The sequence below is a fragment of the Pyrus communis genome, chromosome 7 (genome assembly GCF_963583255.1).
Source record: "Pyrus communis chromosome 7, drPyrComm1.1, whole genome shotgun sequence".
NCBI classification, from domain to species: domain Eukaryota; kingdom Viridiplantae; phylum Streptophyta; class Magnoliopsida; order Rosales; family Rosaceae; genus Pyrus; species Pyrus communis.
Genome location: NC_084809.1, coordinates 15,567,664 through 15,590,728, shown reverse-complemented (window position 1 = coordinate 15,590,728; position 23,065 = coordinate 15,567,664). Strand labels below are relative to the sequence as shown.

At 38.6% G+C, this 23,065-nt stretch overlaps 3 protein-coding genes and 1 pseudogene across 4 annotated transcripts; 1 reads left to right on the top strand and 3 right to left on the bottom strand.

The window, feature by feature from the left end:
* Positions 1–1,001: 1,001 nt before the first annotated feature.
* Positions 1,002–5,343, bottom strand: LOC137739658 (MAR-binding filament-like protein 1-1). Of its 2 annotated transcripts, none has more exons than XM_068479311.1 (4): positions 4,974–5,343; positions 3,497–3,540; positions 3,231–3,371; positions 1,002–3,000 (listed from the first exon to the last, which is right to left on the bottom strand). In XM_068479311.1, exons 1-4 carry the CDS (start codon positions 5,245–5,247, stop codon positions 1,294–1,296), a joined length of 2,166 nt encoding a protein of 721 aa, XP_068335412.1. In that variant the 5' UTR covers positions 5,248–5,343; the 3' UTR covers positions 1,002–1,293. The 2 variants fall into 2 exon arrangements, with proteins under 2 accessions (XP_068335412.1, XP_068335413.1); XM_068479312.1 differs by having other exon boundaries at positions 3,497–3,537.
* A 6,115-nt stretch (positions 5,344–11,458) lies between these two features.
* On the top strand, positions 11,459–12,655 carry LOC137740623 (trihelix transcription factor ENAP1-like). Its single transcript, XM_068480460.1, has one exon. It carries the CDS (start codon positions 11,459–11,461, stop codon positions 12,653–12,655), a length of 1,197 nt encoding a protein of 398 aa, XP_068336561.1.
* Positions 12,656–14,093: 1,438 nt separating this feature from the next.
* Positions 14,094–15,230, bottom strand: LOC137740622 (pentatricopeptide repeat-containing protein At3g16010-like; annotated as a pseudogene).
* Positions 15,231–16,910: 1,680 nt separating this feature from the next.
* Positions 16,911–21,899, bottom strand: LOC137739492 (heat shock 70 kDa protein 15-like). Its single transcript, XM_068479078.1, has 10 exons — positions 21,767–21,899; positions 19,842–21,029; positions 19,482–19,709; positions 19,273–19,368; positions 18,954–19,175; positions 18,337–18,531; positions 18,108–18,254; positions 17,845–17,994; positions 17,642–17,772; positions 16,911–17,484 (listed from the first exon to the last, which is right to left on the bottom strand). The coding sequence occupies exons 2-10, from the start codon at positions 21,009–21,011 to the stop codon at positions 17,256–17,258; spliced, it is 2,568 nt and encodes an 855-aa protein (XP_068335179.1). The 5' UTR covers positions 21,012–21,029; positions 21,767–21,899; the 3' UTR covers positions 16,911–17,255.
* Between the last annotated feature and the right edge of the window lie 1,166 nt (positions 21,900–23,065).

Here is a 23,065-nt window from a genome sequence, read left to right as displayed (position 1 = left end):
TCCCTCGTTGAAAAATTATGTTAAATAAGGATCAAAATGATAAAATTACCCTCAATATAATAAACAATGCCAAAATTATTTGACAAAAATTAAGGGTATTTTTGTCATTTTATTCTTATTTTATGGAGATTTTTCATGGAATGATCAAAATGATTGATTATGGACAAACTCAGAGACCAATTATATCGATTTCAAATCTTAGGGACTAGAGTGAGGAGTTATGCAAATCTTAGGGACCATTTTGGATAAAAAGCCTTTTTTTTTCTTTTTTTTTTTTTTTTTTACCCAAAATGGTATTTGAGATTGACATAACTTTTCATTTTGGCATGACAATGAAAATTGATAGGAATGTGCCTTGAGTTTGTCCATCATAGAATATAACTTTTCACTTTAGCATGACAATGAAAATTGATAGGAATGGTATTTGAGTTTGTCCATCGTAAATTATTTTGGTCATTTTGTTAAAAAATTGTTAATATCTTCATTAGGTAGAGGAGTTGGTTTGTCAAAAATACCCTGAAAAATGTGGTCACATGGTCGTTCACGGAAGGACTAAAATGATTTGCCGTGGACAAGCTCATAAGACCACTTATATCTGTTTTCATTGTCAAATGATCAAAATAAGAAGTTATGCCAATCTTAAGAACCAATTTGGTAAATAACAAAAAATATAAACTTTTGTGAATTACCTACAGTTCAGTTTAATCACCACCCACTTTATTCTCACATGATTCAATTTGTGGATGTAATTATTTCCATTGGATTTTAATTCCATATCTCCAGAATCACAACGCAGCAGAAACAGTTGGTAATTTTCTGGATTGAGCTGCCTAGTCTAGAGCATAAATGTCAAGTTAGGAAAAACGAAAACAAACAATCGTGCATTGGATAAGTAAGGTTGTGTAGGGATTTTCAAGTTAAACACAGATAATCTGAGAACCTCGTCCTCAAGTACAATCTATTCATACAGATACTCAATTAGAGATGCAGAAACTTGTAAGAACATATTGAATATTGAATCTTCTATAAATCCACTGAACTCCACGATCGATACTATACACTGAACATGTGTGTACAAGGGAATCACATTCAGACTCAAGATCTGTGTTACACACAAATCAACTTCACTACTCCCTCAGCGTCCTACTTGTATAATGCATTTGATATCGGGGAAAATTTTTGAAGTCCAAGAGGAGAGAGCCAAAGAACAACTGGCTTCAAAGGATGATGGTACAGGAAGATTCAAAATAATCAGGAAAAGAAGATTACCGCAATTAAAACACTTCACTATCTTTACTCGGCAGCCTTTTTCCTCCTACCACCACCACGTCTTGGAGTAACAGTGACAGGCTCTTCAGCCTCTTCCGGTGGTTGCTGATTATTTACAACATCTTTTGACAAATTTATTTGACTTCTTAGCCGCAATATTTCACCCTTGGCAGATGCCAATTCCTCTTCCAATTTTTTGCTTCTCTTCTCCAGACCCTCCCTTTCCTCGCCTAGTCTCATGACAAGATTGTGGACATCTTCCATGTTTTCTCGGGCCTCTTTGGACGCAATCTTATGCTCTGTTAGGGAATTGTAAACAACCTCTTTCTCATCTTCAAGGCTAGAAATTAGAGAATTAGCCCTCTCTAAATCTTGGGAAAGCACCATTGCATTTCGGTTCATCTCATCCAGTGCTTTGGTAGCCTCTTCCAGGTCTGTTTCAAGAGATTTCCGAGACTCCTTGTCCTTCAAAATCTGTTTCTCCAAAGTTTTAACTTCTTTTTTCAAAGAAGAAACTAGCTCCTTTTCTTCTTTTAGATCACTTGAAGCTCTTTCAGCTTTTTTGTAGACATCAACCAATTCCTCCTGCAGGCTATCACGTTTTTCTGCAGCAACTGTTAGTTCATGGGACAGAACTTGCAGCTCCTCATTTGTATTCTTCAGAAGTTCTTTTGCTGCAGAAAGCTCACCAGCAACCGCATCACCACTTAACGTCACCTCATCAAGGGTCCTCTGCAGTGATTCCCGAACTCCAGTAAACTCGGCCCGAACCCTAGAGATCTCAGCTTCAAGTTCCGTGTACAAAGTTTTTGACTGTTTTAATTGATTTTCCAGATTGGAAGCTTCACTTCTTGATTTTGCAAGAGCTTCCTGAGTGCTCTGGAGTTCATGTTTCAAATTCGTTTCAATTTCCAGTTCTCTATCCAGAAGTTCCTTCAAGTTTTCCTTCTCTCGGGTCAAATCAACAATTACTTCTTTGTTTCTACTTGTGTCATTCAGAGCAAGTTCAAGCTTTTCCTTTAGCTGCTGAAATTTCTCTTCCTTTTCTACCAAAAGCTTAGCATCCAAATCTGCCTTTCTACAGGAGGATGTTTTCAGATTATTGTATTCCTCCTGAATAGCATCAAACTCCCTCTTCGAATCATCTAATTCAGAAGTTAAAGAACTAACTGTTGCATTCAGTTCATCGAGAGAGGAATTCTTCAATTCTAATTCCTTTTGATTTTTCAGGAGTTCATCTTTCAACATTTGACTATCTGAAAGTGCATTCATTAGTTCATCCATCCTTTGATTGTAGGTAGCTTTCAAGTCCCTCAACTCCAAATCTTTTTCGGCTAGAGAAGAGCCAAGACTTCGGACATTATTTTCTTTATCCTTGATTTGTGAATTGAGCAAATCAATCCTTCCCTGTAAGACTTCAATTGAGTTTTGCTTTTCCTTGAAATTTTCTTCAAGTACTACCTTTTCTTCTCCGGCCTTGGAAAGGTTGGTTTTAAGACTGTCAATTTGAATTTTAAGCCCCTCAAGCAACTTCTTTTCACCATTTAACTCCTTTCCTAAGCTTGCAATTGTACTTTTTGCCAAACTCAGTTGGCTTGTTAGAGAATTCTGCTCTTCCTTTGCCTTTGCAAGTTGCTTGCTCCGTTCTTCCTGTTCACCTAGTAACTTTGATTCATAGCTCTTCCCCAATGAAACAATAGCAGCTTCCTTTTCGTTCAGCATGGTCTTCATCTGTGCATTTTCAACCAAATTAAATGTGGGTTAAATCAAACAAAGCATCTAAAAATATTTACTTGAATAGAACACAAGATTGGGAAACAAGTTAAAAGACGCATTATTTTTTTTGTACATTTTGAAGTTCCTTTTCAAAGAGACTAGACTCCCGTCAGCATCTGTGGTATGTCTGTGTTGTCTCAGCATGTAAAGAAAAGCTTTTTCTGTGGAATTGAATAGAGACTTACAGATTCGACTATGGCATCAGTGGCTTTCTTTTCTGACTGAGTCAATGCATACAGCGCACCAAGGACACCAGAACTGAAAATACCAATGCCATTCAGGAGAGACAAAACGGGATTTGGTGCTGCATTTGTTTGAGGTGCTTCCTGTTCAATGAATAACTCACTTTAGAACATGAAGCCTTATAACAAACAATTAACAAAATAAAAAGAAAGATATTAAATACAGATTTTTTTAGTGAGTCTAGTAGACATTCGTAGCTTCTTTGTACCTCTGTGTTTTTACTCCCGTCTGGTGTCTTTAGCTCACTTTCTTCTGGAAAAAAAAAAAAAAGGAAATAAAGGAACTAATGCATAAACCGCATGAAACAAGATGGAAACTTGTCACAAAAGATAATAATTTATAATAACACCCGTCCATGTTAAGGAAAAACTAAAAATGCAGCACATTGTAAGAATCTTCGTAAAAGGAATATATAAAGAGAAGGTTTTGTAAATACCCTAAACTACCTTTGAAATATTATTGCCTAATTAATAGGATCCGCACATATATCCCAACTTTGCACATTTAAAGGATATGAACTGTGTTTTGTGGAACTCTACTTAAATTCTGCTTGTCTGCATCCCTTTCCCTTAGTTTGGTTGGCAAAATGATGAACAAAGAAACTAAAAATCCAACATGACTACCCATACCAATCCACATATTGCACATACTCAACATGAAAGATGTCTTTTAGGCCCATTAATGCCCCCACTTAGTATTCAACCATTAAAGAAAATGGACTAAATTTTGGGATATCATCGATTTCTCACTTAAATTACCTGGATGACTTGGGGCAGGACTTGTGCTGTGCCTAGCTAATCTGCCAAACTACGCAAATTCTGCTGCTATTTTGAGTTGCTAAAAGAAGAAACTGACTTGCAGAACAGCTGATCTGACAATAAATTTATGGAGCTGGCCTGGCATTAAGTTTAACTAACAAACTAAACAAGCTTAAAACAACCTAGAACATGTCAGATTTTCTGTTTAGTCCTGATTAAGCATTCAAAGTCATGAATGAGGGGTAGAACTTACCCTTACAAAACCATCTTGTAAGGGAAGGGTGTCCAAGGGCTTATAAACTATCCAACGATACACTATTTGTTTCAAACTTTCAATATGGCGCATTTGGGACAAGACAATCCATAACACTAGTGCACCATACATCCTCGTTTACCTGTGTTTCTACACTCTTCTACCACCCTAAACCCTAAACCCCAAACCCCAAGACAATCTTACAGATTATAATCACTTATGTTTACAAGTAGAAACTTCCCACTTGATACAGTGCAAAGGAAATACACCATAACCATTCTAGAATCTAGCTGGAATTGCCTAATCACAATCAGATTTTCAATCTTTATTGGCAATAGAAACCCTTAAACTTAAACTGCATTATCAAAACCCCTAATCCATTTACAGAATCTTGAGTCAACACTCACCAGTCACTTCGAACAGAAAAGTAATATCCTTTTGTAAAGAATAAGAAGAACTCATTCAAATTCTAATATGTTTCTTAAAAGACTATTTGCAACAAACCCAAATCTTTAAAATGGCAAACAATTAACAAACCCAATAAGCTTTTTGCCTAAAAAATACGATTACAATGAAAATTTTCCAATTTCCATTTCCCAAAAATTTCATGATCTCCAATCCCACCCATCAAGAAGAAAGAAACCAATTTGAATCACAATGACAGTTCAACTTACTAGTGGCCAAGCCTTCAAGAGCAGTGGCCCTGAGCTGCAAGAGTGGAAGAACTGAAATACCCACAAACAGAATAGCCCTCCTCATGCTACACACACCGTCGTTCGAGTCCTCCTGGCGCAGGGACGCCATTGGTACCACCGTCCTCCTCGTCTCTGCACTCCTAGAGGTGGAACACAGGAAAATGGGGTGAGAGGAAGAACAAGAAGAAGAGGGGAAAGGAGAGAGGGAGAGGGGAGAGTGCAAAAAGCAAGAGCTCCCCATCAGAAAGCCCATTGCTTGTGTTTCTTGATTGATTGATTTGTTTGCCTCTGGCCTGGTTGGGATTAAAGGGATAGAATGTTGAGCACTCTGAGGCAGAGCTTTTGCTCTTTTTTTATTTCAGTTTTTCGGTTTCAGTGGTGTCTTTATGGCTGATTTGTAAATTAAGTGAATTGTGACTAATATGAAATAATTACGTTAATTAACAATGAAGTAATAATCTAATCATCAATAATCACTTCATATTAATTTACAAAATTCGATTTAAAAAGATCATTTTCCTAACATTACCCATTTTTAATTTTATTATCATTTTTAATATAAAACAATAATTTTTAATTAGGTCAATTTAGTTCATATGTTTTCAATTTAGCCAATTTGGTCGGGAGCTTTACATATAGAGACAAAAACTTTTACTGTATTTCAAGAAACTCCATTAGTTTTTAAACATGTCAAAGAGAGACAAAAACATAAAAACAATTATAGCCTAGCCCTATAACATAGAAACAATGTTTTAAAATATCAGCCATACCTCTAAAGGCTTTAGGGCTATTAATAAAACTCAGTCCTCATAACTCCAACAAAATTAATGTGCCATAAGCTTAACCCGTCTTCGACTATTTTTGCAGAATCAGTTTTGAAACTATATACAGAATCAATTTGTATCCTTTACTACTATAATCAATTCAACCCATCCTCGACCATTTTTGCAGAATCAATTCAATCATTCATCGACCATTTTTGCATAATCAATTCAACAAGTCATCAACCGTATTTGTAGAATCAGTTCAACCCGTCGTCGACCATTTATGCAAAATCAGTTCAATCAAACCCGACCGTTTTTGCAGAATCAGTTCAACCCATCTTTGACCGTTTTTGTATAATCAATTCAACCCATCCTCCTACAATTCAACCCATCCTTGATTATTTTTGCAGAATCAGTTCAACTTGTCCTTGATTGTTTTTGGAGAACTAGTTCAACCCGTCATCGACCATCTTTTCAGAATTACTTCAACCCATCCTCAACTGTTTTTGCAGAATTAGTTTAATGCAATTCAACCCATCCTTGACCATTTTTGCTAAATTAGTTCAACCTGTCCTCCACCATTTCTTCAGAATCAGTTCAACGTTTTTGCAGAATTAGTTTAACTCGTCCTCGACCATTTTTGCTGAACCAGTTCAACGTTTCTACAAAATCAGTTTAACCATTCCTCGATTATTTTACAGAATCAATTCAACCCATCATCGATTGTTTTTTATAACAATACCCATCTTCGACCATTTTTGTCGATCAGTTCAACTCGTCTTCAATAAATGTCAATGTTTACAAATTTCCCTAATTCATCTTTTGGTTTATTAAGTTGTAGGTGTGTTAAATAAATTTTCATTTCCAAAATCTAGTTCTTGTTTTTTTTTTTTTTTTCATCTTACAAATTTGACTTTAAAGAAAGGTAAAGGTCTTCTAATTTGTTTGATTTGAAACTCATCTTAAATTGGTCAATGGAAGGTTATCTATGATAAATCAGTTTGATTTGAATATCATATACTATAAAGCAGTAAGAACATCCTTCAATCCAATTTCAAGGAACATTTAATTTGACAAGAGAAAAAAGAAGGGAATTATACCCCGTCTATCAAATAATTAAAACTAGATGGGAACTTTAATTGTCCAACTAGGAATGGGAATGAGATGGTAAACCGGGTAGAGGTCGTAGATCCACAAGTTCATTCATTCATTTGAATAATTAAATTGAATAATTAAATGGAACCAATATTCCTTGAAGAGAGAAATAGAGAGAAATGAGGAATGGTTGAAGAGATATAAGTGTGAAAAAGACTTTTTCCTGTAAAGGGTAATTTTGTAACCTACATTCTAGAGAAAAAAAAAAGGCAATAGTATCATTTTTGGATTTGGATCATTGCTAGATCCCCTCCTAGGGAATCCTAGAGATCAACGCATGTGGACCATTGATAAAAAATCGTGCGGTCACAATTTTGTTCTTTTTTATATTTTTCACGCAAAACGAAACTACTTTACTTTTAAAAATATAAAAAGCATTTAATTGGGGCCACATGATTTTTGATCAACGGTTCACGTGTGTTGATCTCTAGAATCCCCAGGGAGGGGATCTGGCGAGGATCCAAATCCATCATTTTCACATGTGTTAACTTTGTCTCTCCTTAAAATGTTTAGTCTCTCCTTAAAATGTTGAAAAAGTGTTGCCTTAATATACAATTAAGTATTAAAGGTATACTCTATGTGTAATTTTTCCTATTATAAACTTATTTGTTAAGTTATAATTTATTTGATTTAAAATATTTAAAATTAAATAAAATTAAAATTAAAAAAAAAAATTATTCTCCTTCCAATTCTCGGACCTCCTCCCTAACATTTTTACCCCCACTTTTCTATGCCACAACCTTAATCATTTTTCAGATTAGAAGTTTTATTTCTTATATGTATTATTTCTCATTGATTTGTATATTTCTGTAAAGGGAAAGGGTAATTATTTCTCATATGATTTTTTTTATGAATTTTTAAAAAGAGATTGAATGAAATATCCTTCATTGGCTAATAGAGACAAACAGGAGGACTAAATTAGCCAAATAAAAAACACAGAGATTAAATTTGCCATATAGCTATAACACAGGGAGCATTTTGACATTTAAGCCTTTTAATTATTTATTTATGACGACATAGTTAGTGTTATCGTCTAGAACTCTTCTTATTAACTATATGTGATTCTTGAAAATAGTGAGTTCGATACCAATTTATTGGATGACCCTGATCGTATAACTAATGTATTACCTTATCCAATTTCAAGTACATACTCTGATTAATTTTGCTTCACTCATTATCGCCTCATCTTCAATAGGCATGCAAAGATTTTTCTCAGAGTGTTCCTTGTTTCATTTTTTTATTATAATAAAAGAGTATTGAACACTTAACTTAGTTTTATTCTAACTCATTTTCCTACCTGTTGACTCTAAAAATTAAAAAACCTACGCGGCGCGCAGGCCGAGTAACTAATAAGCTAACTAAGTCCTTAGGTTGAATGCGGGGCATGTCAACTCGTCGGCCGAGCTCGGCCGAGGAGTAAAAGTTGTTGATGTTGCATTGAGCGCGTTGTTGACTTCTTTACCTTGCGACTGCGACCGAGGAAGGAACATTCTCGGTCTTCGGGTCCTAGAGCCTGAAGACAAGGCTGCTAGTTCTGCGAAGTTCACAAATCGTCGACACCCGATTCGGTCACCGTGATTATATTCGTAAGAGTATAAGCACGTCGAATCGACACCAGACTATACGGACACAAATATTCAAAGGTGATGTATGTCTTGATGGTGAATATGGTTTGGTCGTCAGAATGCCGAACTCTGAAACTCACTTGTGAGTATCTAATCATAAAATCACCGTCAGAATGCCGAACTCTGAAACTCACTTATGAGTATCTAATCATAAAATCACTCGGCATCTAGTATGCCGAATGTGGTAGCTTGTAACATCTTACTTCGCTGAGAAGGCTAATAAGATGACCTCTGCCAACAAGGATTCGAAAACCCTTCTCGGTCGAGACTTGGATAGGTAACCAGTCGGCCTCGACGCAGTGCTGTTTATCCAAACTGAAGATGCTCCTTGGTCGACTGATTCTATGGCAACAGTACTATTTATCCAAACTGAAGGTGTTCGCTGGTTGCCTCCACAGTGCTGTTTATCCAAACTGAAGGTGTGTCGGCGAGAAAAAGAAAATAAAAATCTCAAGTTGTTTGAGAGGTTTTGCGCAGGGCAATTGTGTGTTGAATTGGGGGTCCTCAATTGTTGCATGATGTCTTGTATTTATAGCACCAACTCCTTCTTGAGATCGAATTAAACTCATATCTGGTTTGGGAGTTCTTGTTTCGTTCCAACTTTGCTTCGAACAACCCTACTCCCGTTAGGACTTTGAACTCACCTCTTTTTGGGGCTTTATTCATTGTTGGTCGAGAATCCTAATTGCACCAGGACTTCCTCAACCCTCTTTGCTTATCTGAACTACTCCTTCTTGTGATAGGACTCGACCATCCCTGCTAAATGGCCCGGAATCATCAAGCAGCCCATAGTACTTTTGATATGGCTTTGGGCCGAGTATAAACCTACACTCGGCCCAACAATATTATTTTGGGCTCAAACACTACCATAAGAGGATTTTTTTTTCCCTTTCTTCGAATAAATAATGTATATCATGATAGAACATTTGCAATTGTAGTGATCTTGGGAGTTTATGTTAGTAAACAATCATGTTAGTTTTATTTTGTTCATTTCCTTCTTCAGAAAAAGTAATAATTTAACAGCATTGCCTGCTGTAATGCAGTGATAGCAAGTTTGATCCTAATGAATTTTGAATTTTGCTATATTCTAAATGCAATAGTCTATCTCATGAAAAGTAAGGTTGGAAGTCCACCCGTTTTGTCATGATAAGTGACAAGGGAAGGCTAAGGTAGTTACTTTGTAGGTGAACCGATGAGAAAATGCCAAGTAGGAAAATCTTCAATTCTGGCAACTAAATATTCAATATCTTCATTTCCTGTCACAGAAGAGATTTTTTTTGTGCACAAAACTACCAATGCGACTAGTAAGGGAGCACCCTCTCTTTGAATCGGATACAAGCAGCACCATTTTCAAAGAGAAACTGCACATAAACCAGTTAGTGACCACTCCTATAAAAACTATGAACACAAAACTGCCAATGAATATGTCAAGTACTTAGAGATAAGATCGCACCAACTTTATCATGAGATACCAACAAAAGACGTAAACCCACAAGAAAAAAATTTGACACGATTAAAAGTATCACTAACATCTAGAAAACCCACAGCTAAGCCATCTCTTCTCCAAACCTCGAGAAAATGACATTTTTTTTTCCAAATTTCCAAAGTTGGGAAAATTTTCAAACCAAAAATGGGTAAAAATCAAAGGCATATTTGTCAATATGCCTCCTGAACTTGTATAGAGCTGTTAATTTTTCCCCTGAACTTTAATTTTAGCCAATTATCTCTCCGAACTTTTATAAATAGTCAATTCTCCCCTTGATGCTAGATTTTAAAAAATTTCATCCAACTTTCCATCTATTTTCACCACGAGACAACACATGACAATTGTATTGGGACAATAATGAAAAATTGGATGAAAAATTTTAAAATCTAACGCTAGGGGAGAAATTGGCTATTTATAAAATTTTAGGGGGTAATTGCTTGAAGTTAAAGTTCTAGGAGAAATTGGCCAATTATAAAAGTTCAATGAAAAATTAGCTAAAAGTAAAGTTTTGAGAAAAAATTAACAGCTCTATACAAGTTCGAAAACAAACCGAGGAATACCTCAAATCAAAATAAGAGCTTTACTCACAACTACAAGAAGCCCAAATCCGCAAGGCCCAGCCCACCTGAATACAACAATAACGGTTCTGCACCGCAGGAAAAATAACGTACCAGGCAGTAAGGCGTGCCGCGTGCAGATGCTGTGACCTTCTTTAATCCCCAAATCTTTTACTCCCTCTCTCTCAGCCTTCTTGTCTTTCTCTTCTTCCCATCTCAGTTTCCCCAAAAGAGACACAATTGATTGCAAATTTTTAGCAGATGTCGAGTTAAAGCTTCAATTTGGCTTTCCACCCAACAAATTTCGGGGGAAGTTTGGAATTTGAGGTAAGAGCTAAGGGTTTCATTCATTTCTCGTTTTTGAAACTCCTGGAATTTGAATTTAGCTCAAGAATCTTTGAAAATTGAATCATGGGTTTGTTTTTGTTTTTAGATTTCACACGTTTGGGAAAATAAATTTGGTAAATTTTAACTAGAAGGTTGATGGGGTTTAGGTTTACTTCCCAATTTTGTTGACCTAAGTGTGTTATATATTCTCTGATTGTGATTTTCTTTGGGCAATAGGCTGTTTTGAGGAAGATTTTGATGTGGGGTTTGCTGTTTTCGTGTTTTTTTTAAAACGAAATGCTGATTTGGAGCTAGTGGGGTTTGCTGTTTTCGTGTTTTTTTTAAACGAAATGCTGATTTGGAGCTAGTTTAGTTCTATGAAGGAGAAGTTGTTGGTTGGATTTAGAATCCAAAGGGGAAAAAGAATAATGGGGGTGTATGGAGCTTAATCCCGAAATGGCAAAACTGGTTGTTTCGAACTAGGAACTAGAGTCTTTCTGGGTTATCTTCTTTGTGGTTGTTTTGTTGTTAATCTTGAGTTCGTGCTGAAATGGATGACACCGAAGATGACACAAGGTATCCTCCAAACCTGTATGGTGGGAATCACCAGCAGGGCTATGGTTCTTCACAACGCCAAAAGCTTCCTGCTCGTGGTGGTGTTCCATATCCTAGGCCAGTCGGTAATGACTATGCCGATGATGAGGAGGAAGATGAGACTGATGACGATGAAGAATTGGGTGAGGAAGAAGAAGATAACAATGGTCAAAATGGCTATCCTTCTGTTCATAAAGGTGTTGGGGATGATGATCACGAGGATGATAGTGATGATGAAGAGGATGAGGATGATGAAGAGGATAATAAGATGATGGTTAGAAGGCTGGATGATGATGATTTGAAAACGCACCCAAAGAAGCGTAAGTTAAAGAGTTTGATTTCAAGTTATGAATTTGCTCCTCGTTTGCCAGCTCCTCCTCCTCCTTCTGCTGCCGCACCCTCTGCTCCAAGACAATCAATTGGTGGTCGGAATGCGCTTACAGATTGGACTGAACGTGAGACTTTTGTGTTACTAGATGCCTGGGGTGACCGGTTCCTTCAACGTGGAAAAAAGAGTCTTCGCTCTGAGGAGTGGCAAGAGGTTGCAGAGAAAGTATCAGAGGTGTCCAAGATTGAAAGGACAGACACACAATGCCGCAATCGGTTGGATACATTGAAGAAAAAGTACAAGAAGGAGAGGGCCAAGTTCGCAGAGTCTGGTGGTGCCACTAGTAAGTGGGTTTACTTCACAAAGATGGATATGTTGATGTCATCGCTACAACAGCAAGCAGGCCTCTCTTGTGGTTTGGACTCAGGGGAGTATGTTTTCATGAACCCTAAAGTGTATTTAAACCGTGCAAATGGGTTGGATGAGATGAGGGATAGTCCAGGGAATTCTGAATCATCTGAGGGAGGGGATGACGATTCAGATGGGCTACCACCCAAGAAGAGAAGGTATGGAAGGGAGAATGATGATCGGGGTTCCTTTAGATTGCTTGCTGATTCCATTCAAAAGTTCAGCGACATATATGAGAAGATTGAAAAGAGTAAAAGGAAGCAGATGGCGGAACTAGAGAAGATGAGGATGGATTTCCACAGAGACTTGGAACAGCAGAAGAGGCAGATTATGGAGAGAGCGCAGGCTGAGATAGCGAAAATACAGCAGGGCGATGACGAGGAGAATGATAACTCTGCCGAAAATGCTAGCGGGTAATATCGGTATCTATCTGTAATATTAATGGGTTATGTTAACTGCAAGCTGTTGTTGTATCAATTGGGGAAGACTTTATCCCCTTGTATTTCTTTTGAGGAAATAAGTTGTTGATTTTGTATCAGATATGGTAATTAGAAATTAAATATTTCGAGTTACAACTGGGTTGCCTCCTTTGTTTCCCTTTTGTTCCAGTTTGAGTTGGAAATCATGGGATTGGAGTGATATGATAAGGGCCTATCGAATAACAATTTCGTTTTTAATTTTTAGTTTTTAGTTTTCATTCGTGTTATAGATGCATGGGTGACAGAGTGACGGTGAAAAAATGTGAAGGGAACGTATATGTAATGACGCGAAAAATTGAAAACAACTAATTTTCGAGTGTTCGTTTTCATATAATGTCTTTCATTTCTCCCTTTCACCACCTCCGGGCCTGTTCTTCTAACACTCCTCGGGCAGCCGGCTGCACTCCACGCTTGTGAGAGCACAAAAAATTGTAAATATTTAGTTGGGAGTGTAGATAGCTCGAATACGAAATTGCAAATACTCGGTTTGGAACGTTAGATGGCTTGATGAGGAACATCAAATTGCTACCCTTCTCAGCAGTAATAGGCTGAATTTGTCCAGCTCCTCGATAACTCATTTGCAGAGGAAGAGAGACGAAAGGTCAATCAAGAAGCTATATATACTTGACAGATGGAGCTCTGGGAAAATCTAAACGGACGTGGGGTTTTGCGACGTGGCCTCCCGCTAAAAATATAATTTACCCGCTCCTCTTATGAAAGTCGCTACTAGAAAAGCTAAAATTACCGAAATGAAATTTTTTGCACTTATTTTGTATGTTCCCTAGCTTAACGGGCTTGCGTGAATTTTTTAGGTATATATCAGCTGGAACAAATCAATTAAAGCTATACATGCATCCCTAATGAAAAAGGTTTAACGCCTAATCAAGGAATTAAGGCAGCATAAGATTACTTGCACCTCAAAACTCAAGTTTGCTGGGTTTTCTAGCTTTCTAGTGTAGGAGTGACAAAGTGAAACGTACCCTAAGTTGGATTAGCAGATCCTTTGAACACCATAACCAACTTACTAATCAATGAACGAATAATGGAATAGACTTTAAAGTTGGAACTCATATAAAGAATTATTAACACAAAGATATGAAACTTTGATTATGCATGTAATTTGTCGATATGTTTGCATGTATGTAAACATTATGTACCTTTGTCGAGAAGAAAACAACATAAACGTATCGACGAACGTTTGAATTCTATAGACAATAACAGAAATTCATGTAACAGGGTGTATGACCTGCAGAAGAATTAGTCACTCACGAGTGAGTTTACATTCTGTTTGTCCTTAAGCAAGTCTCCAACCATTCTAAATCTGAAACAATCATTAAAACCGGCTGTATGTAGAGCGCAAGTGCCTCGACACTAAACTATAAGAACAATTTTACTAGTGAAAGAGGAGAAAGTAATATCATACCAGGTCCCATTGAGGAAGACTTATGAACATCATCGGCCTTGCCAACCGCCTCAAGAATTGATGAGTAAGTAATGAGATCATATTCAAATCCTTTCGAATCCCTTTCATCAGCTTTGCAGCCTCTTCAAGCAAACCAGCTCCGCTTAGACGACCAAGAATAGTGTTATAAGTAACCGCATGCCGTTAAAATGTTATTATGTGAGTTTAGGTCGGGAATGCAGCTGTTTTTCTTCCATGATTGCAAGCAAGGAATGTGCTTCATCTGTCATATCAGTCCTCATCATCCCTGACATGAATGCATTATAAGCATACACGTCTGGAGTGCATCCGATTTTCTTCACCTCGTGAAAAAGATCCAAAGCGTCATCAAGACGCCCACATTTCCCAAAATGTTTAATCATCACACCATACACCCTAGCACTTGAACGACCACAGTTTTCGTTCAATTCTTGGAATAACTCATTTGCACCTTCATACCGCTTTGCTTTTCCAAGACTGTTGATCAGGCTGCAATAGGCAGCTGGACAAGGAGGAAAACCCTTCTCATCCATCTCTTCGAGAAGCAAAAACGCGTTCTCAGCTCCATTTGTTTTGCAAAAATCGTAAATAAGAATTGAATAGGTAAACGAACTGGGAGCAATACCATTAAACCTTCATCTTCTCAAACCATGTAGCTGCCTCCGAAGCTGGAGCTCTGGATTCAAATAAGGCTTTGATTACAGTGTTATAAGTCACCACATTAGGTGTGCAATGCAAAGATGACATCTCGTTGAAAATCTTAATAGCATCTTCTATACGACCTTCCTTTCCCAAACTGTTTATCAAATTGTTCATGAGCACAACATCAGGCTTACAACCCTTCTCTCAGAAGGTTTTTGTATATAGCATAAGCATCGCCTACCCTCCCCACTCTGCCCAGCCCCTTTATCACTTCCGTATAAATAAAAACAGTAGGCGGACACCCCTTCTCTTTCATATCCTGAGCTAGGCTTAAGGTGGACACCCCTTCTCTTTCACTTCCGTATAAGTACAAACAGTAGGCGGACACCCCTTCTCTTCCCAGCCCACTTGAAAAACCGAACCTTAACATTCACTTCCGCATCAATCTGGAGGACCGAGAGAACCAATCGATGATCCACTCTGAGCTTCAGAACTTCCAGCGCCTTTTCTGCATCAGGCCCCCACTTGAAAAGTTTCAAAATCTTTGTGAAACTGAAGGGTCCTTCCTTGACATGTTTCTACTTCATGGGAAAGTTTCGCTCTTCCCCAGATGCTGCTCTAGGCAACTGGAACATTTTAACTATCTCACTTTCTGCTTAATCACAACACAGAAACAGGTTATCACACAACATTCAGTAAGTGTATTCAATCAAAACCCAGTTGCACCAAAGTTCAAATCCCCCTCCTCGTATTTTAGATGAATTTAGAGTAGACTATTCCATCGTTTGTAAAAAACAAATTTGAAAAAAAAAAAAAAAAAAAAAAAAAACAAAACCCAGATGCTAATTTAGAGTAGACGAATTCGCAACCAATTTTACCATAATGCACGATGTTTTGCAGCCAAATTTACACCTCCGGATCAGAGTGGATGATTCTACTCATGCTAACTAGTGCAATGATTCGTGTAAAATACTGTTGTTCCGGACGGCCTTCAAACGAAAATCTTGTGACAGGAGCTGCGGTTTCGGAGTTACAGGAAAGTAGCAATCGCGCCGGTGTCGTTTGAACAAGGACAAGAGAAGGACGGAGGAGGTAGGAAGGAGTGAAAGCAGAGAACGGAAGAGACAGGAGAGGGAGAGCGCCAAGACAAGACAATGGGAACTGCCGTTGCTGTTACCTTTGCTACTGCTCTCTAGTCCCAAATTACTTTTAAAGTGATTTCAATAGTGTTATGCAACGGTAGATCACTACCACCATCTCACCATCACCACCCCCCTGGACCATCTTTGACACCACCACCTCCCTACCACTGTTGTCGTACTACCATATCCTCAACCGCCATCCCCTAGACAGCATAGCCCGCCACCACCATATCCACCGTCTTAGCATGGCCAACATAACACGTACCTCCGCCACCAGCATCATCACCCCCCATACTATCTATTGCCATAACCCGCCACCATGGTCATCACCACTTCCATCGTCTCACCATTGTAGCCACCACCGCTGTCACCATCTCGCATCACCATCACCAAATTCACCCATTACCCTCAACATGACCGCTACCACTTCCGCCATCATCCCTACCTCTCAACCAGTATTTTTACAACCATCCCTTATAATCATTGTTAATACAACCACCATCTACCGCTATAATAGTTGAGCTTCAGAATGAACGTTCCAGTTGTATAGGCAGCCCTGTCTCTGTTATAGAAGTGTGATCACCGACTTTTGATTAAACCTACTTGTAACGATGATCTTATCTCTGTTAGAAAGATAATTCATACAAAAAGTAGTTTAACTAGCATCCACAGCGTGCTCCATCTTCAAAGATTCTAATCTCGTCACTCAGTACTACAAAAACCATCTTTGCCGGTGAGAATGGAAATCCAAAAGCCAGGCTCAGACCAAAACCCACACTTCCACCGGGCGACAACGAAAGCGCACTGAAGGCTGCATCGAAGAGAACCTTGACGAACATATTCGCATGCCAACAAAATGCTACTATAAATTTCAAAACCTGTCCGCAAGGGCATCAATGCATGATTCGCAGAACAAAATCGAGCAATTTTGGAGATAAATTCAAAGATATAGGAAGCAAGAGTATCAATGACAAATGAAAAACAAGATTAGAATGAAAAAGTATAAGGTCTAATGGTCTCCATCCCATCATAAGAGGCGAAAGAGACCCCGAGGGCAAAATTTCTCTTCAAAACCCTTCACAAAAAATCCTGAATTCTAGAGACCAATTGTACGGTACAATAATTAAAAACTGACAAGACCACAAGCAGATAAAAGGCTTTACACCTAGAGGTATATCATTCATTTAGCACACCACGGGCCTCTCCCTCTCCGTCCAAACTGCGTTTTAAGGCTCAAAATGGAAGTGTTTTATGCTAAAGAATCAAATCCTGAAACGCCATAAGAACCATAGAAAGGCGGATACTCTACAGAACTACGCAGAACTTTGGGGAGCTTCTGGCTTGTCGGTTTCCATTGGTTCTGTAAAAGCCTGTGGCACCTCATTGTCCCCGTCAGCAGGATTCTCTGTGGGGCCGGGATTGGCATTTGCATCTCCGGCCTGAGGTTGCTCACTTCCCTGAGGAGGTGGGGTTGGCGGAGTTTCAGGAGCAGCTGGCTTGGCTGGTGCTGGTTTGGGTTTCGTCATTATCGGTCTGCAGAACCTGTCAACAAAAGTGGATAAAAGAAGAGGTTACCACTGTCAGATATCCCAAAGGCTTCCAAAAGACTTTATGAATAAGCAATAGGCTCTTGTTGTCTAAGACAAACAGTTCGTCAACTAACCAAAGAAAACAAATTTATCAATGCAAGAAATAGTACCTGTCAACTGCTTCAGCCTTCCGTCTCACATCAGCTGATAAGAGTACTGGGTTGGCATATTTGGGAAGCAAATCCTGTTGCTGCTTTTTCTCTCTTAACCAGGCCTCGGCTTCAACACACTCATTCAATACCTAAACAACACAGAAAGAATATTGTGAGTTGAAATGGTGGAGACTGGGGCAAGGGGAAGTCGAGTCCATTACCTTCTGTTTATCAGCCAGATCTATGTGTTCAAATTTTGCATCATTTGATGCTGCAGCTTCTCTGTAACTATTGACACAGTAAGCAAGTTGATCAATCACTGTTCCCCTCTCCGCGTGCTCCTTCACCCGCTCTTCAATGGGGTCACCTTGCTGCAATTTGAAAAAATCACCAATGCTCAAAAGAATCAAAACCAACAACATCAAGTTGGACGAGAAAACAGAGAACTTCTCACCAAAACACATTAAAAGAAGAAAATCCTCACCTTCTTCAGATCCTCAAGTTTGGCAATGTAAACTCCTTTGGTTTCATCTTCACCATCTTCATACAGCCAGTCCTCCACCTCCTGAAGTCTAGCAATAAAAGCTTCCCTCTCGGATTCAGTGACAAATTCATGATACTTGTCATTGAGCTGGCAATACAAAAGAGAAATTTAGCAAAAAAATATGGTAAAATAAAAATGAAAATGCATCACGAACATACAAGCAAACTACCTTGCTTCTCATGTTATACACGTATGCTTCAACAGCATTTTTCTTGTCTTTTGTTTCTTCCATAACACGGTCTTGTAAGGCCATTTCAAACTCCTTCTCAATTGCCTTCTGCAATTCATTTGGTGGCATCCCTCCATAAACTAACTCTGTCACAGGAATGTTTGTTTTCCTTACCTTTATCTTTTTAGCATCAGCCTGCATCGAAAAAACCAAGACATTAAGAGTGCAGTCCCCACAAACAGAACCAAATAAAACCACTGATAGCATTTAACCATTCCAAAACTGAATTTTTAAACAACACTTAGTACAGTCCATCATCCCTTCTCTTCTCTGTAGTGACATTAAATGTAGATTATACGAGTTAAAAGATTCTGATGACTTTTGACAACCCTTCCCCATAGTTAACGTAATTGAACATGAAAAGAATGATCACCGAAAAGCTTAGCACAAGTAGACTATATCAAAGCAAAGCATAGAAAGTTAGGCATAAGTTATTCATCTCCTTAGTCTACATATAGCTGACTCAAATTGGGTAGCTAAACAATATTGCCCTCCCATGGTCCAGGAAAATAACAAATAACAAATGGAATAAACACATGTGAATCATGACGACTGACCTTCGCATCAGTTTCCATTTGCGCAGGCTTGTCCCCGGACTCGGGAACACCAGTTTCAGCACCCGGAGCATCAGCAGTGTCCTTAGCATCTTGCATGTTCACATCAGTCTCTTTGGTACTTGGGGGAGCCGCATCACTGGGTGCCTCATCAGTCTCCATCTTAGCAGCCTCCTTTGTTTGCTCTTTTGTGACAGGAACCTCAATTTCTTCTTCTTCCAAAAGCTACAGCATGTGAAGAAAAGCAAATAGAATTAGAAAGAAGATAATCAACCAAAGACATCTAGAAGCACAAAATGCTTTTAACTTTTAACAATCTTACAGTTGCTGAGTCTACAGACACAATCCCATGCAGATTTAGGCGAGCTTTGACCTTTAGTTTTGCCCGCTCACTTTTAACGGACTGGAAAGGACCAATCTGCACATGTATAGTGTAGTAGAATGTTAGGAAATATCTGGCAGATAACCTAATAGCGTTGAGAGAAATTAGAGCGCACAAGTTTAAGATCCAATATTCAATTTGCCACTCACCGTATATGTGCTGATTTTTGCAGGTGCCTGCAAATCACTAACATCAGCATACTGCACATCAACTGAAAAAGTGCCCGATCTGTAAAATGTAAGGGCCTTGATACTTGGGATAGGATTTCCCTTGGGGAAAACAAGGGTATTTTGGTTGTTCTCAGCTGCTCCGTTCTGAGCGTCTGGACCAGAACCTTTCCAGGACAAGGAAATTGAAAATGGGAAGCTCTCATTAACCTTCATATTAAATGGGATAGCATTAGTTAATAACAAAACATAATTTTTTGCAAAAGCCAGCAGGTTAGACAACATACCGATTGGTTCAACTAATGGAAACAAATTCACATACAAAGCAAGAGTTAAACTCACCTGAAACTCTCTAACTTTGAATGTTGGACTAAGAATTGCACATTGCAAAGCACAACCCCTGGCAACGCACTCACTTGCATTCATAGTTCGCCTAGGCTCCTTTTTGAAGAAATCTGTCAATATCTTGATTATAGCAGGAACACGAGAGCCTGAACCGACAACCTCAACTGTGTGAATGTCCTCTATTGAAAGCTGTGCATCAAGAAGGGCCTTCTCCAAAGGTCCCTTCACACGTTCCAAAATAGGAATACTAATCTGCTCAAATTCATCCCGCTTAATAATTCCCCTAACATCCTTCTCTTCCATTAAACACTCTATATTCAAAGGTACCACAGGATTTGCACTAAGCATCTTCTTCAACTTCTCACAAGCGGTACGAAGGCGAAGGCAAGCCCTTGCATTCTGTAAAACATCAATTTTGTACTCTTCCTTGAATTTTGCTGCAAAATGGTGGAACAGTACTTCATCAAAGTCCCTACCTCCCAAAGACTGGTCAAAGGAATGAGCCAATATTTTCAGCTGCCCCTTCTTAAAACCAGCAATGCAAACTTGCATGCTAGCATGCCCAATATCAACAAAGGCAACATTCAATTGGTCATTTTCTGGTAAATCCGTCTTGTAAATACCGTAAGCCAAAGCAGTCGCTGTAGTTTCATGGAACAAGCGAAGAGGGTTCAATCCAGCAATTTTTGCTGCATCCATAACAGCTCTTCTTTGGAGATCAGTGAAATACACTGGAATCCCAATACAGCAATCGACAACAGCTGCATTGAGATTCTTCTCGGCTATGATTTTCAGATCAGAAAACAGCATTCCAAGAACTTGGGTAGGTGTAAATGTCTTTGCTTCTCCCAGATAACGGGCATGAATCAATGGATATCCATCAGGCCCTTCAGAAACAGCAAAGGGCAATGATTTGATATCCCTCTGCAACACAGGATCAGAGAATTGCTTACCAATCAAGCGCTTGATCTGGGAAATTGTGTTCTTAGGGTTCATCAATGCTGAAGCAGCCCCAGCTGTCCCAATGAACCGCTGCTTCTCACCAAAACAAACAAGGGCCGGAGTTTCACGCTTGGACTCATCATTGAGCACAACGTCAATACCCCTCTGCCTGGCTACAGCCACAATGCCGCTCTCATTGCCAAAATCAAATCCCACCACGCTCATCCTTGCAGAATTTTAAATCTGGAAAATAAGTAAGACCCACATTTAGTAAACAACCGAAACTAAAATTCAAAATCAAGTAAGAACCCACATTCACTAAAAACAACTGAAACTGAAATTCCAAATCAAGCAAGAACCCACATACACTAAACAACTGAAACTCGTGGAATCAACAACACCAGTTCAAACAAAGAACAAGGGAAACCACCATTCAATCATAGAAACAACCAAAATCGGATGATGAATATCTTCACCGTCCTCACGGTGATTACAGTATCAGAAATAAATAATACAGTAGCTAAAGGAAACAGAAAAATAAGTCCGCAAATTACACCTCCGCAAATCTTGGATTAAAAAACCCTCCGTCCCCATTCAAATTGCATAACATACAAAACAATAATCTTTAAAAAAATTAAAATTAACCGATCCTGATTGCAAATTCCAACCAACGCTAATCACCCAGGCAGTCAATAAACCCCATGATTATCTAATCACCAGAATCTGCTCAAACTAGTGTAATCGTATATTCACCGAATCTAGCTCAACCCCAAAAATAGACACCCTAAAAGATATAAGCAAAAAATTGAATCGCAGCAGAAAGTGAGGCAGTTCAACACTTAAATTAATCAAAACCCCACCGAGGCTAAACCCAGCGTAAAATATCCAAATCGGGAAACGGTAAAATCTACATCAGATCTAACAGCATTTTCACATAGAGATCTGATCCGATGCAAAGTCTAGGGTTTTAGGGAGCGTACCTCGAGGGAGATCCACAGAGAGTCTGAGGACGGGAGGAGCGAGAAGGAGGAGAGAGAGAGAGAGCTTTGGTAGGGTTTCTCGAAGCCTCTGCGGGAACGCTTTTGTGGAGAAACAGAGAAGGTTGCAAGAGAGACCTAATGAGGTTTTTTTTTGTTTGTATAATTTTCGCATGTTATATCTATATATATATATATATATATTTATTTTTTTTAATTTAATTTAATTTATTTTTTAATGTTAGGAAGGTGCTGGAGGCGTTTAGAGAGATGCTTGTTATTCTTCTAGAAAGTTCTTTTGGACTTGCGAAATTAGAGAGAAAGGTAGAGGAGTATTCTCTCAGCATCGTTGTGGGAAGTGTGATGTATGCACATACTTGTAGCCGATCAGACATCAGTTTTGCAGTTGAATCCAAGATGGATCACTCGAAAGCTGCAAATAAAGTGATGCCATATTTGCACGAAACAAAATACTATATGATCACATATCGGAAATCTAATAACTTACAAGTTATCGGTTATTCATATTCAGCTTTTGCTACATGTGTTGATAGATCAACTCTTGGTTACTTGTTCCTCTTAGTTGGAGGAGTGATTTCTTGGAAGAGGACATAAGCACATAAGCACATAGGCACAATGCATGACTACAGATGCATTGACAAAATGACTGGGGCCAAAGACATTTAATGATCATGTTGAAAGAATGGGTCTAGGTAACCATGATGATTGTCATATTTTATTTTGTTGTGAAGATTTGTTTTAGTGACAATATTTTGGTTCCAACATGCAACTATAGAGTGTTTAGTCCTTCTGTAACTCCTTCTGAGAAGTTCATTGGCACCTGGGCGATTGAATTCATGCACCGGCATTATAGGTCAAAGAGGCACTTCCAGTAAGAAAAGACGAAGAGAGTTTGAGAATTAGTTTCTTTTCGTTACTTTTTTCAAGTTCTTACATGAGCATATATATTAAAGCTCTCTAACTAGATTAGATCATTAACGTTTAATTGAATACAAGGCCCCCTCACATGTGCAGGTTGCCCAATCTTTATAATGGCTTGATGTGAATTTAGAACGACCACAATGAAGAACACGAATGAGAAGAAAAATGGAGAGCAGACAAGTATCTCCTGCTTACTTGGTTCTCCCTATTATCTCCATGAGTGAAAATCGACGTAGACGCGAGTTGGAAATAAAACTCAGGGGTGTCAAGAGGCGACATTATGGAAAATTCATTGCTGGGATGAACAGGGCACTAATAACTTATTCAACATCTTAGCAAATGAAGGAATAGAAGTGTCTT

Bases quoted from the DNA above. Each gene is read 5' to 3' on its own strand.
- LOC137739492 (XM_068479078.1), bottom strand. From the start codon at position 21,011: ATGAGCGTGGTGGGATTTGATTTTGGCAATGAGAGCGGCATTGTGGCT. The intron at 19,176-19,272 runs GTAAGATTGTTA...CACATGCTGTAG, and splicing joins TGTCTGTAGACTCAGCAACT to CTTTTGGAAGAAGAAGAAAT. The intron at 18,255-18,336 runs GTAGTTTGCTTG...TTGTATTGCCAG, and splicing joins TGTATAACATGAGAAGCAAG to CTCAATGACAAGTATCATGA.
- LOC137740623 (XM_068480460.1), top strand. From the start codon at position 11,459: ATGGATGACACCGAAGATGACACAAGGTATCCTCCAAACCTGTATGGT.
- LOC137739658 (XM_068479311.1), bottom strand. From the start codon at position 5,247: ATGGGCTTTCTGATGGGGAGCTCTTGCTTTTTGCACTCTCCCCTCTCC. The intron at 3,541-4,973 runs GTAAGTTGAACT...TTTTTTTTCCAG, and splicing joins TCTTGAAGGCTTGGCCACTA to AAGAAAGTGAGCTAAAGACA. The intron at 3,001-3,230 runs GTAAGTCTCTAT...GAAAATGCACAG, and splicing joins CTGATGCCATAGTCGAATCT to ATGAAGACCATGCTGAACGA.